The 15000-nt window shown below is 40.9% G+C and overlaps 1 protein-coding gene across 1 annotated transcript; it reads left to right on the top strand.

Moving 5' to 3' along the window:
* The first annotated feature begins 193 nt into the window (after positions 1-193).
* On the top strand, positions 194-6761 carry LOC125031141 (translocon-associated protein subunit beta-like). Its single transcript, XM_047621682.1, has 5 exons — positions 194-327; positions 3921-4125; positions 4239-4404; positions 4851-4934; positions 6181-6761. Coding segments are annotated over exons 1-5 (582 nt in total). The 5' UTR covers positions 194-326; the 3' UTR covers positions 6307-6761.
* The last annotated feature ends 8239 nt before the right edge of the window (positions 6762-15000 follow it).

The following is a 15000-nucleotide window of genomic DNA, read 5'->3' as shown; positions in this document are numbered from 1 at the left end:
TGTACATGAAATACAAAAAAAAATAATCCACTCATGAAAATATCCAAAAAGAAACCTCCAACAAACCCTTCTTCACAGAACACAAAACATTAAAAACCTTAAACAAGATTTTACCAAAAGACCACGGAAACTATCCAAACCGAAAAAGAAATTAAAACCCCTTCCCTCCCCGAAAAGAACCATCCTTCGAGCTGACACTTTTGACAACTGGACGGTAGTGTGGCAGTGACCCGACAGGTGGCAGCGGCGTCGAACCTCCTCCACGCTCACTCACCGCACCTCGCCCTCACAGGAAGGAATCGCGCATTTCCCTCTCGCTGCCAAAGAGTAAGGCTTTCTTAAAAGTGGGTTTGACAGAAGGAAGCATGGAGATTGGTGATAGGGTGCATGTTCATGGCGGAAATGGGTTTAGTTAGTGTTTAATTCTAAGGAAAAGGTCGGCAAGTTGGGTTTGATGGAGGAGGCTCTTGACTTTTTTCACCGGGTTTTCGAACTAGCGGTGCAAGTAATTATATCTAAGCCTTAGTTTTCATCTTAAGTGCAAGTTAATATGTAAATCTGCTCATGTATATTAGAAATAATCCAATATAAGGGCTTTAACGTCCAAAACAGATCTCTTTGATAATACTCGTGTTCATACGTTTCATGTTTAACATATTTTCAAGTGTTTTGATACTTGTTTACACATGCAAATAAGGCGAATAATGACCTGCTAATGACCTTTTCAAAAGCATCATACCCGGGATAGGTATTAGGTAGAAATTGAAGTTCAAATTATTGTTTTTAGCACGTTCCATAGGCCTTCTTTTAGGTCCATATTGAGACAGAGTATGTTATAAGGATTCGTCTGTGCTTGAGTGGGATTTAGTGTACGTTGTTCTTTGATTTTGGGAGCACCGAAAACGGAGGTTATTTGGAAGATATGAAGAAAAGAGATTTTTGAACTACATATGCACAAAAAGTGAAAGTGTATCAGTGTGGCAGGACTCCAGACTGAAAGTATACCAGCCACATGGGCAAGGCTGCTGCAAAGGGGAGCAGCTTTAGAGGACAGCTGTTGTTGCTTTTAAAGAGCTTTACTTTGATATGAACATGAGCTTCATTCCTTTTGACACTTCCTGTGATCTGTGATGTTAGGCCTACTTAGTAAGAACCAGATTGCACTGGCAAGGGATTCCTAGGTCTTCTGCGCTGTCCACTCTGCAGAAGAACATTAAATCCTCATATATCCTGGGTAATTATAGCCTGTTTGAATTCTTCAATTGGTGATTAAATGTCTGAACAACAAGATCTGTTTTTCAAAGGTACACACGGTGGACGTATGTTGGTACCGTTAATGTTACTGAAAGCAGTGCGCAGATAGAGGGAAATGGTTACCCCTACCTTATAGAGCATGAGAAGATCATAAACACAGTTACTGCTGGTGCGGCTCTTATTTATCTCGGAACAATGAAAATAAGAAAATATCTGCTGCATATCACCGCTCAGATACTGTTCACAACACCCTCGCACAGCCAGTGCTCTTAATTATGTATTTTCTGTAAGTTGGCGTCATTTGCTAATGGGGGGGGGAGGGTATAGGAGGGGTGCATTGCTCCCGTTACCAAATACTGTTGGTACAGCCACAATGACCAGAGGAAGGCCAGTGTCTCATGCACAAATTCTAAGTTGTAGGATTGATAGGGGTCTACCACTCCCAGAGAAACCTTGTCTCCACCTTGGTATGTACAGCAAGATACAGCTGAATCTTCAGTTCACTGTGTGGACTTGTTATGAGCGGCCGTTTCTGCAATTTTATTCCTTTATTTGTCTGAAGGTTTATTTCTTGTTCCAATGACTGCAACTTTTTGTCCTCTTCAGTATGCTCTAGCTAAGTGTTTCTGTACTGTAAAAAATAACCTTGTTTGAAAATTAAAAAAAGAAAAAAAAAAGAAAAAAAAAAAACCGTAAAACTGAACCTTACCCATCAGAGCCTGTCTCCAGCTATGATGAACAAATGAAGCCCAGCCTAAATGTGTAAACTACCACAGAGCTCACAGTATGACCCCAAAATATTCCTTGCTCCTCTTGCTCTGTATTTTCCTAGCCATCTCTTCTCCTGGAACCCCATTTGGTTGTCATTCCTGACTAGTCTTTGTAGTCCTTTTTGCATATCTGAACTAAAAATGACCACTTCCCTGAGACTCCCTCAACAACCTATATCACTTGTATGCATGAGGATTCCTTGTAAAGAACAGCATAAAATATCTTGCATGCATCATAACATTATGTGAATGGTGCAGAGCCGTGGTGTAAACCCCACATCATTCATTGTCTGAGGTAATGACACTTGCAGTGTTATAATACAAAAGTGGGATGTCTGCATTACATTAGAATAGTGTGGTGTATTTTGGAAAATGGCACCAAGGACCCACTGCCTCGCTGTAAATTGGCCGGTATTAAAACTGCATTTGTTGAGGGTGGGCTTTTCAATTTCTGCAATTTCACCTCTATTTTCTCAGTCTGGTTACTAGACCTGTATACTTTACAGAAACTGATCATAGCATAAATAGATTTTTAAGACTTGGCTCTTCCCATGTGGTTGGTCGAGAAATAATCTTTTGAGTAAGCTTTACACTTTAAAATTTTACCAAATGGTTTTAATGTACATCTTCCTGTCTTGTAAATTTACCAGTGGTAAGAGTATTGTTAAAATTGCTGGTAGCTGCAATAGTGATTATATCGGTTCCACAAGTTCTACCAGAATTTCTATCTTTAACATGTATTTTTATATCGATATTTAAAACGAGTAGAATCATAGCAAGAAATTATTGTAACCATAACTTGACAAAGAAATAGGAATTTCACATCAAACCAGTGATCATGACTTAAAAAGGAATTTCACTTTTTTTATGAGCAAACCCCATTAGGAGGGTGAATACCCAATACCCTTATTGGGTGTTGAGATTGAATAATTGTGTTGGGATATGTTATGATATAGAGTAATGTTACAATACATATAATTTATATATACATTAAAGCAAGTACTTTATATATAAAATATGCTGTGTTTATATAGTTGCCAGAAGATTTTCATTATTTAAAGTAGACCTTGTGTATGTTTGACACTGATGCCATTGCTTCAGCAGTTGAAAATCATTCTGATGGGCAAGATTTACTTGATTAGCTAGAAGAGTGCAAAGTATCAAGCAGTTACTCGAGTGTCAAGATAGGCCACCTCCAGTAGAACCATAGTGGTAAAGTCAGTTTACTTGCATAACTCTGTAATAGATTAATTAGACTGTCTGCTGAAAAATATGATGATGACACTGTTGGCAAGACTGTGATTGTATTATTAGTGAATTGGAGTAGGACTGCAAGGTATAGAGAAGCTACCAAACTTTGTGCTCTGGCAAAGGTCAACAAACCCTTAACATGTATATTCTGACAAAATGAAGTTCAAACCAGTTTCTTTCATAAATGGAAAATTTGGTGTATTGATCATTGCCAATGTCAAAGGCTACAGCATTGTTGGCTGTTGATCCACAACCAACAGTTTATTATTAGAAACTTGACATGAAATGAGCTCAAACTAAATTTGGTCCTTTCTTGCTGATCACAGAAATGGGGATAGAAAACCCAGTTTTGTTATTAGTTGCACAAAGAAATTAATGTAAGACTGTGGCACAAAGCAAAAAACAGCAAATTTTACTACGGTTGTTTTTGCTTATTCATTAAAATATTGAATATTGTATGGATTACTGTATATATAAAATGTTGCAATATCAAAGTTAATTATGCATTAACAAACTATTAATTCCTGTCTGTTCTCATATTCTACATTTCTCTTTAAATTTGTTAAGATTTATGCATCAGAAGAGAAAAATGTGTATTTGTTAATTTGGTGAAAAAATGACTAAAAAGGAATTTTCTTCTTTCAGTGCTTCGTTACTGTTTATTAGCCTTGGCCCTTGTGGGGTGCGTCTTCTCTGAAGGTGAAGGCGAGGAAAGAGCAAGACTGCTGGCAGCCAAGAGGGTACACAACCTGTACCTCGTTGAAGGCCGAGATATTGTTGTGCAGTATTCTGTACACAATGTTGGCCAGGCTGCAGCTATCAATGTCCAGCTCACTGATGCTGGCTTCAGGTAATTTGTTGATTTTAATGTAGAAGTACATTTTCTGGATGGTTTGTATTGTACTTGATGAAAGGGCTCTTTCTTCTTCGCCTTACAAGATTTTTAATCTGCTATTTTTACAGCTCTGAGGACTTTGACATTGCTGGTGGCCAGCTGCAGGTGAAGTTTGATCGCATTGCTCCAAATGCCAATGTATCTCACACTGTTGTTGTTCAGCCCAAGAAGTATGGTTACTTCAATTTCACTGCTGCTGAGATCTCTTACCAGCCCTCGGAAGACTCTGCGGAGGTAAAGAATAATCATTTTGAAGTTCTCTTGTTTGAATATGTAGTTGTACACAGTGCTTCTTACAAATATTATTGTGATGCCAAATATTCAGTCAGACTTGATATTGTTTTTAATTCATCATAGCTGTAAACTTGCTTTTAAGCCAGAAATTTAACAAAGTTGTAAAATATGGGTTTCATACTTGTGCTGTTTTGATAATAAAAATGCTTTCAAAAAATCCATCCTAAACATTACAAATGAACAAGTGACGGGTAAAATATACAGGCTTTTTAAAAATGTGTATCCATGATGTCACAAGCTGTAGTAGGAAATTGCTTTTTGGAAGATGAGCAAGGCATAGTGCTATTAGTTTTTGTTACAGGTATGTGGCATTAAAACAAACTTCATTTTCCATTTCTTTAGAATTTGTTTGCAAACCATTCTAACCCTTTATGTTGGTCTGACAGATCCAGATTGGCTACACCTCTGAACCTGGTGAGGGAGGCATCATTGCCTTCAGGGACTATGACAGGAAATTCTCTCCTCATGTGGTAAGTATGACATGTTCTAAACTGTGTAGAATTTGTAGGAAAGGAATGCTTTTGCTGGCAGAGTAATGTTTTGCCAGAAGCAGAATGTATAAATACAATGCATATTCTGTTGTCTTCTTGTAAGATTCGGAAGCTTTCCATAGATGTGAAAATGTGCATCAATTTTGAAGGAATCGTGTAGTTAACCTGTTGGATCCAGATGCATCACAGCCCACACCTGTACCAAAACACAAGCGTAAGGCTTTCTTGACTGGCGCCTCGAGAGTATAGCATGTAGGCCAGACCCAGATTAACGCCTGGGCAATATCAATACTCCTTGCTTGCCTCCTTTTTGTAATACTGTTTTCTATTTCTGCAAAAGCATTTTTAGTGATTTTTGCCATTTTTTCCAAGGTGTATATTTGTCATTTATTTTATTCTATCAAGCTGGTATTAGATTGTTTTCCTTGCACCGACTCCCTATTACTCTAATAGTCCACAACTCGGTGCAATAATAATAATAATAATAAAGTGTAAGTTTTTGTATTTTGTATTCACTTCTCTGTAATTCCCTGCACTGTCTGTCATGATGGGCAGGAACAAGATCCAGGTACATTCCATCTCATTTACTGGTGGAAACAATGCAAAAGTCTCTTCTCAAATCCCCACTGAGTCTAATCTTCCTCAAAGCGATTTGTACTCATGAGTCATTCCTGTCCCCTGGCCCTCAGCCAAAATTACCATTACATGATCATGTCACCTGGACCCAGGGGGTTAATACAATTTCAAACCATCAAAATTGATAAAATATTAAGATATAATTCCTTTTGAAAATGTGTTCAGTTGTTCATACAAGTAATATCCAAACTAACCATGGATAACTTTTTTTCTTAAGACATGATATACCAGAAATAGCTAGAATTTCTAAAACACTTAGAATGTTGTGCTGTGTGAATTCAGAAAAGGAAAGGATCTTGTGTGAAGTGGGTAAACCTACTTTTATCATGGATTTTTTAAAATGATTTGATTAAAGTGTTTTAATTGGCAGTGAGATTGACATGATAATATTGCATTCACAAAAAGAATGCTTGAATATTCTTTTGTTCAGATAAAAAAGAGGAACTACAAGGCCTTGCACATATAAGGTGGCATGAGAGAAGAAACATCTTGGCTCCTTGATAAGCACATTTACTGTAAGGCTAATTAGAATTATTACTTTTGATAACTCCTGTGTTGATGCTATAGCAACCTCCTCCTCCTCCAACAGTTCGACTGGTTCATCTTCGCCCTCCTGATGATCCCCGCCCTCCTGGTGCCCTTCGTGATGTGGTACAACATCAACTCCAAGTACACCCCCGTCACGCGTGCCAAGAAGGGCAAGAAGTCTGACTAGGTGCTTAGCTGAAGACCAGTAGGCAATTGTACTTTTAGAAAGTACTTGAAGAAATTTATTTTTGAATTTTTTCATTTGACGAAGACACTTATGTGACTCAAGTGCCTCTTAGGAGCAAGTAAACTTCAAAGACCCACATCCGATTTGAAGTTGACTGGACACAGCAGTCAAGACCAACATGAAGTTTATTTAAATGCAAGTGAAAGTTTTTGTTTTGTGAATATAAGTTATATTCAAATGAATAAGTGTACCTGTAATGAGGAATTAACAGGAAAGAATTAAGTGCTTTTGGTTATAAAAAAAAAAAGGGAATTGTGCTGTGGACAAAAATAATTTAAGTGTGAATGACCCTAAAGGTGTACATTTTTACAGTGTGAGGAACTTGTTGTATCTGTATGTGTGTTGGAAATGTAAATGTATGTTAATTTTTTATGGAAATTAAGAAAGATTCTCCACTAAACTTTTTTTCTCCATCCCCCTTTTCTTTCTTTTTTTTAACTTTCCAAAAGTTAAGGCTGTCCACACGAGTGGAAAACTGTAAAGATGGTGCCACTGGTAAGAAAACCACAAGGAAACTACTTGTTTCCCGAGTTCTTTGTCCATCCGTGGCGTCATCTCTACTCGGGCCTCCTATGTCCACTGATCATGGCTGCTTGTGTGGAAGGGCCTTTTATCTTTGGTTTAGAAATAGCCATCCTATTGTTGGCAGTTGCCTCCAGGAGTAATATTCCCTTATTCCCCGAACACAAGAGTTAAACAAAGTCAATTGTTTTGAATGCTAAACCAATCTGACAAGTGCTGTATAAAAGCTGATAATTAAAGCAAGCCAGTCTTCCCCATAGAGATCTTCCAGGTTTGCATTGTGTGCTCCCCTTCTTATCTTAGGGAAAATGTTTCACTTAATAGGAAACTTTTAAAAGGCTAGAAATAGGAGTTCTAAAACCCAAAGAATGATGAATGAATAGCCTTCAAGCCATTCAAGGGTATAAAAGTTGTGAAATGACAATTTGAAAGACTAATTACCAACATTACAATCAGCATGTGACTACAAGGATAATACAAAGCAAAAACTTAAAACAAAAATCCATGAAATCAGGTTTACATCCCAAGAAGTATAATGAAACATGTAAAAAATCAGCATTGATTTCTCCCACGGCCCATGCTAAGTTAAGTTTACTACGTTCTTCAAGTATGAACTCTGGTGCTCGGTGCAATGCATCCCAGTACAGTGCTGTGGCTCGTCTCCAGAATTTGTGAATGAAGAGACGATCGTCACCTCAAGACTTCTTTATGGTCATCTGGTATACAGTACACGATGCCAGATGTCTACCTTGGTTACAAGAGAAAGATGAGGCCGGTCTAGATGAGCATTCCCGAGCGCCCGATGAGCGAAATCACCAGGCGGTGCACGATGGCTCGAGCTGCTGCTGTCATACTGTTTCTCATGATCTTCTTTTTCATTATATAGTTCCACCTTTGCAAGTAAGATATAAAAGTTTTTACGGCCGTTCTTAAATGTTTTCTGAAGTCTCTATCGTGGCCATGTTGTCCCCCCCCCCGATCCCTTGCTCATGGTCTACCTTGGTCCTCAATCCTCGCCTCAAATAATTTTGCATGGCGTTTTCTTCTCCCCTTTTCCTTTCCATTTATTTATCCCCCAATATAGGGGATCACCCTTGATTTGGGCTTCAGCTCTCGTCACAACAAATTTTGTATGGTCTTTTCTTCTCCCCCTTTCCTTCTCTCCTTCAGCCCTTCTTCTGACCACTTACCCTAATTGTTAACTCATTTTTACCCTTTTCACTACAATACTTTATCATAATGCTGTGTGATTGACAAATTTATTAGTTTTGACCATTAACCATTTTGGAAATCCACAAACATCGCCTTGTTTACCCTTTTCACTACAATACTTTATCATAATGCTGTGTGATTGACAAATTTATTAGTTTTGACCATTAACCATTTTGGAAATCCACAAACATCGCCTTGTTGAAGCAAATAAACTTCCTTACCTGGTTGCATTGCCCCCAAACCCTACCCTTTCGCTATATTTTGAATACGCTGCTAATGACCTTAGGTGTTGACGTGGCAGAATTGTTTCAGCAAATAGATAAAAAAAAAAAATCTGTACACCGCAATCATCAAGCTACGCAATATTTTCGTGATAATGCTAGGCACCATGTTTATCACACGCTATACCTCCCAATCCCATGCCAGTTGTGCTGTATAGAATCCTGCCTCAGGACTCAGCCCTCGACTCAACTAATTTTTCACAGCCTTTTTTTCTCCCCCTTTCCCTTTTCCGTCTCTCCTTCGACTCCTACTTCTGTCCACTTGTGCTGATCGTCAACTCATTTTACCCTTTTCGCATCAGTACTTTACCATAGTGACATATGACTTTTGATGTTTAGCACATTTATTTGTTTTAACCATTACCTACCTACCTACCTAAGCCGTGTTGGACGGATGAAAGGCAGACTTTGTGACAGTCATGAACGGCCAGTGGAACTATAGTCACGGTATTCTCTTGTTTAGCTGTATAACCCTTACCCCTCAAGGCGACCCTGAGGGGTGAACTTTTTCTCTCCCCAGCGTACTCCGAACACTGCCTCAATGCCTAGAATACTACCGCAATCCCTTGATCGTTGGTGTCGTGGGAGGGCATAGGAGATGGAGACTGAGACCCAATGTAGGGGATCACACCTACCTTGGGACTCAGCCCTTGCTTCGACTAATTTTGCATGGTCTTCCTTCTCCCCTTTCCTTTTCCTTCTCTTCTACATCCCTTTCTTCTGTATATTCATGCTAATCGTTAACTCATTTTTACCCATTTCGTCACAATGCTTTATCATAATCAAGATCTCGATCTTAATCATAATGTTATATAACCGTTGATGTCTAGAACATTTGGTTTAATTATTACCCACATTGGGAATCCCCAAACATCGCCTTATGAACCAAAAAGCTCTCTTCCTTCTGCTAATGACCTTAGATGTCGACGCGACAGAAAAGTTTCAATAAATAATAATACTCATTTTAACTCATTTTTACCCTTTTCGTCACAATGCTTTATCATAATCAAGATCTCGGATCTTAATCTAGGATTGCTCAGACTGTAGATAAGACTTACTCGCCTGTCTCAGTTACTATGATGCAGTATCAGTACAATGGTAAAACCATTCCTCCCCAGAGACTGGCGTAAGTCCTCCGAAAATATTGGCAATATTACATTCTGTACACATGACCTCACCCATGATGTTTTTATAGGCGGAGGGTCCCTACCTGTCGGACCCAGTCTCTATTACTATTCTAAATCCAGACACTCCAATCTCTTCTTCCCCGTTACCTATCGCTCCTCACTCGACTCCTTGCACAAGGAGGGCTAAACGTTCCCCCCCCCCCCCATCCCTTGCCCGTTGTTGTCGTGGGGGGGCTTAGGAGGCAGAGACTGGGACCCAATGCTGGGGAACTCCCCAACCTTGGGACTCAGCCCTCGACTCAACAAATTTTGCATGGTCTTTTTTTTCCCCCTCCTACTTATTCCTTTCTGTCCCTTCACCAACCCCTTCTACTATCCACTTCCTAAGGTGTGAGAGCCGTGCTGAAAGGATGAAAGGCTGACTTTGTGCCAGTCCTGAACGGCCTGAGGGAGCCATGGGCACGGTATTCCCCTGCTTTAGTTGTCTAGCCCTTACCCCTCAAGGGACCCTGAGGGGTGGACCGTTTCTCTCCCCAACATACTCCAGGCTTATCATGGCCAACAATTTTATACCATTATTAGATAGCACATTTATTTTGCTTTTAACCATTAACCATTAACCATTAACCATTAACCATTAACCATTAACCATTAACCATTAACCATTAACCATTAACCATTAACCATTATTAGAGGCAATGAGGCTCCACCAATTCAAACTCGCCCGAGTCCCTGACCCCAGGCTCTCCCTTGACCACGGCTCTGAACACTACACCTAATACCCCCTCCTCAATGCCGACTAGTACAGTATCCACCCTAATCAACACCCCAGGAGACATTTCTACTCCCAACATGCTCAACTTCAACAACTATACCCCCACAACCTTCTTCATCAACTACCCCATCCTCCCTTATTACTACCTTACAACCTTATTGTCCACCTCCCCACAACACTACCTCCCTCAACACTACTCCCTCTTCCACATGCCCCCGTCCTTCTACTGCCCCCATCTCTACAAAATTCTTAAATAATCTATTTAGCCCAGCCAAATTGGACCGATTTTTCGTGATCCCTCCCACAGCTTCTCACACTTTCTGGTTTGACAACCTGTTTTCATTCCTCAAATGCATATACATCCTTCACTTGATCTAACCCCTATACATTACCTTACCCAACCTTAACCCATTTACTCGTCAATTCCTTTGCCCAACTTTGACAACTAATCACTAACTCAACCACCCTTTACTACCATTTACTATAGTGCTAAATGACCTTAAATGGCTAGCACATTTATGTTGCTTTTAACCATTAACCATTCTACATCAGCCTCTTCCTCCGCCTCTCAAACGTCTGTCCCCTCTTCTCCCCCTCCTAAGAAAACCTTTGTTTCTCGGACTCGCCAACCAACGCTCGTGGACATTCAAGACCCAATCTAATCATGACCCAGGATAACATGCCAACACCTCATCCATCCTCCAATCTCTGCTCCCATTCCCCTTACACTAAAGTGACCACCGGCATTCATCTTACTCATGTTTAAAGAAATAGTCTGTTATAAAACTGGCTCTATAATATTCAGCCAATTAAAAACACGCCTTCCAGCCCTTCAAACGGCGAAGACCAACCAAAAAGTTACCACGGAAGGGGTTTCGCCCTCTTCTCTATTACTCGTTTTTTATCAATTTCTAAGTAGCTAGATACCCTTAACTTCTCTTCCCCTCCTTATACTAAGGAATCCTCCCCCCACTTTAGTTTATCACATCCCCTCCCCCCTCCCCCTAATCCTTTGCCCATTGTTGTCGTGGGGGGGCTTAGGAGACGAAGACTGAGACCCAATGATGGGGAACTCCTCAACCTTGGGACTCAGCCATCGACTCAACTAATTTTGCATGGTCTTTATTCCCACGCATACTTTTCGTTTCAGTTTCTTCACCAATCCCTTCTACTATCCACCTCCTAAGGTGTGAGAGCCGTGCTGAAAGGGAAAGGCTGACTTTATGTCAGTCCTGAACGGCCTGAGGGAACCATGGGCACGGTATTCCCCTGCCATACCTGGCCCTTACCCCTCAAGGGGACCCTAAGGGGTGGACTATTTTTTCCCCCAACATACTCCAGGCTTATCATGGCCAATAATGAAGACGTAACCCCACTCTTAGGGGCAATGAGGCTTGCCCCTTTATCAAATAGCCCCAATCCCAGCTCTCCTTTGACCACGGCTCCGAACACTGCAACAACTACCCCATCATCAATGCATACTAGTACAGTATCAACCCTAATCAACAACCAACCCCCAAGAGACATTTCTACTCTCCCTACATGCTCAACTTCAACACCTTTACTCCCACAACCTTCTTCATCAACCACCCCATCTCCCCTTATTACTACCTTACAACCTTATTGCCCACCTCCCCATAACACTACCCCCCTCAACACTACTCCCTCCACACGTCCCCGCACTTCTACTACCCCCACCTCTACAAGAATCCTAAATACTCTATTTAGCCCAGCCAAATGGGACCGATTTTTCGTGATCCCTCCCACAGCTCCCTACTCTAAAAACACCCTCCTCTTCCAGCAATGCCTCCAAAAACAAGTAGGCAAAGTCTCTTTCCGTAGCCGACCCGACTACTCCCGTCTCGTCACAGTAACAACTGAAAACCAAGCTATAGCATTAACAAAACTAACTGATCTATGTGGTAATCCCATCCCTACAGAACCTCATCCAACCCTCAATACTTGCACCGGAACTGTCTCTATCTCCCCAACAGAGTGCCCAATCTATGACAAAGAATGGTCAGATTGTGGAGAGGACTTACTCGCCTGTCTCACTGACTATGATGCAACATATGTACAATACTACTCCATTCCTCCCAGAGGAAATCGTAAGAAATCCATTAACATTGCCAAAATTACTTTCCATAGACATGACCTTCCCTTTAATGTTTACATAGGTGGGGAATCCCTACCTGTCCGACTATACCAACCTCCTCCTCGTCAGTGCCAAAATTGTTGGTGTTTAGGACACCCAGCCAAACACTGTCATTCCACAGCCAGATGCCCGCTATGTGCCCAACCTGGCCATACTCGATCAAACTGCTCTGCACAATCACGCACATGTGCAAACTGTGGCGGCCCCCATAATGTATTTTATAGAGGCTGCCCCACCTACAAATTTGAGTCTGAGGTAGCAACTCTCAGATTCAGACTTGGACTCACTCTACGTGAAGCCAGACAGGAGGCTCGTCGACGAGGTTTTTCTCTTACCCCCTACTCTAGTAATGTCGCTCACTCTGCCACTCCCCCCTACCCCCCTAGCTCCTACACCCTCTCCTAAACCTAACCCCCCTCCATCTAACTCCCCCTCTTCTACCTTCTACCTTCCCCAGTCAAATTCTTTTGCCATCCTAAATCCAGACACTCCAATCTCTACCCAGTCAAATTATTTTGCCATCCTAAATCCAGACACTCCAATCTCTACTACAGCCCCACCACCTTCCCCTCTCCCTCCTCGCACTACCAGCAGCAGACAGAATAAACGTTCCACCCCCTCTTCCCCTACCTCACAATCACCTCCACCTTCCTTTGCCCCTATTCTTCAGGCACCAGACTTCTTTCCCCCCCCCCCCCTCACAAGAAAACCTTTATCTCACAAAACTCCCCAACCAACTCCACTACAGAAACTCTTGAAGATATCCAGAGCTACATAATCGAGTCCCAAACTAAGACTCATCCACCTTCAAATTCTACAACTCCCGCTCCCTCCCCACTCAAAGTGACTGCCGATATCCATCCTCCTCCTACTCATATTCTCCCTACACCCAATCCTCCTACCCAATCCCAACAAAACCCATTCCCCCCCGACTCAAGCCCCACCTATATTAACCCTCCCACCATCCCCTCTATCCCTTCCACTCCCTCCTGGATACACAGGATGTCACAAGTACCCTCTTCCCCAGACCCTCGACCTCCCGACACCCCTCCTGATACAACACCACCTCCCCAACCTCATTCTTTATCCAACCCTCTAGCACCTTCCCCTTCAAATTCTCCAACACGCACGGCAATTTTTGACAGTAAATCAACGAAAGTATAACTATCCTTCATTGGAACATTCGCGGTTTCCGAATGTTCCTCTTACAGTCTCACATATTCTATTGTCATGCCAACGTCCTCCCTACATAGACATCCCAACTTATCAGACATCCTTACAGAATCTCACACTTTCTGCTTTGACAACCTGTTTTCCTTCCTCAAACGCATATATATCCTTCACTTGATCTAACCCCTTTACTTTACCTCATCTGACCCTTACCCATTCACCCACCAATTCCTTAACCCAGCTTTAACAACTAATCACTAACCCAACCACCGTTCACTAACATTAACTATAGTGCTACATGACCTTAGATGGCTAGAACATTTATTTTGCTTTTAACCATTAACCATTAACCCCCTACACCCATTCCCCGTGCTTCATCTACATCACCCCCCCTCCTTTCCCCATTATCCCTTCCGCTTCCTCCTATATACACATATGACTCCCTTGTCACAACAACCCCTTTCCTTAGATGCTCTCTCCTGACTTTTCTCTTGTTATCTAATCTCCTTTAAACTCGCTTTTTGCTATCCCTTACCATACCCTGTGGACATCCTTGCAGAATTCCACATTTCTTCCTTTGACAACTTTGATCCAGTCGCCCTCGTTAATTCCTACCCTCACCCCCTTTGCCCCCTTCGTTTCTTGAACTGCCAGACGACTGACGTGAAGCACATTTAATCATCGAGTTACTCCCCCCTCTTTACTCTCCCCACTACAACACCTTTCTATAGTGCTATATGGCCTTTGATGTCTAGCGCATTTATTTTGCTTTGTGTCCATTAACCTTTTCTCCACCTTTGTTATCCGTTACCAAAAAAAAAAAAAAAAAAAGAAAAGAAAAAAAAAAAAAGCACCGCTTTAGTTATGAAAATATGCTGTAATTAACATTTTTTATGACATGTAGCAGTTGAGGTTATTGCAGAAATGATTATAACCAACACGAAATTGCCGGAATAAATAAAATCAAATAATGGAGCATTGAAAAAAAAAGAAGAAAAAAAAAAAAAATTCAAAGGACAAGGAAAATAAGCAATTTCTTGTAACACACATTTAAATATTCAACTAGATAGGCCTACAAAGACTATGCAATTATGCTAAAAAAGTCCAAAGGGAGAATTTGATACCGTATTAGGAAGAATTAATCAAAGAACCAGTCAGTTTACTTAAATATATTCTAAAATTTGTATTTACAGCATATAATAAAATTAATCAGTTTGACCACATGGCGAAACCTTTACTTTTAGCACAAGTGAAAATGCCCTAAAATACAGTACATGAAACTGCATTAGTCAGTTGTCTGTATAACTAAGTTATAATGGTATCACTAAACGAAAAATTCTGTCCTTAGCAAAACACTAGCAAAACCAGAAATTAGAATATAATGAACAATGA

This window comes from Penaeus chinensis, chromosome 12 (genome assembly GCF_019202785.1).
Source record: "Penaeus chinensis breed Huanghai No. 1 chromosome 12, ASM1920278v2, whole genome shotgun sequence".
Taxonomy (NCBI): domain Eukaryota; kingdom Metazoa; phylum Arthropoda; class Malacostraca; order Decapoda; family Penaeidae; genus Penaeus; species Penaeus chinensis.
Note: the sequence above shows the minus strand (reverse complement) of the source record. Positions and strands in the feature narration are given on the sequence as shown.

Excerpts from the sequence above, each read along its gene's own strand:
- LOC125031141 (XM_047621682.1), top strand. Across the intron at positions 4,126-4,238 it reads CTCACTGATGCTGGCTTCAG|CTCTGAGGACTTTGACATTG; the intron begins GTAATTTGTTGA and ends CTATTTTTACAG. Across the intron at positions 4,405-4,850 it reads CCTCGGAAGACTCTGCGGAG|ATCCAGATTGGCTACACCTC; the intron begins GTAAAGAATAAT and ends TTGGTCTGACAG.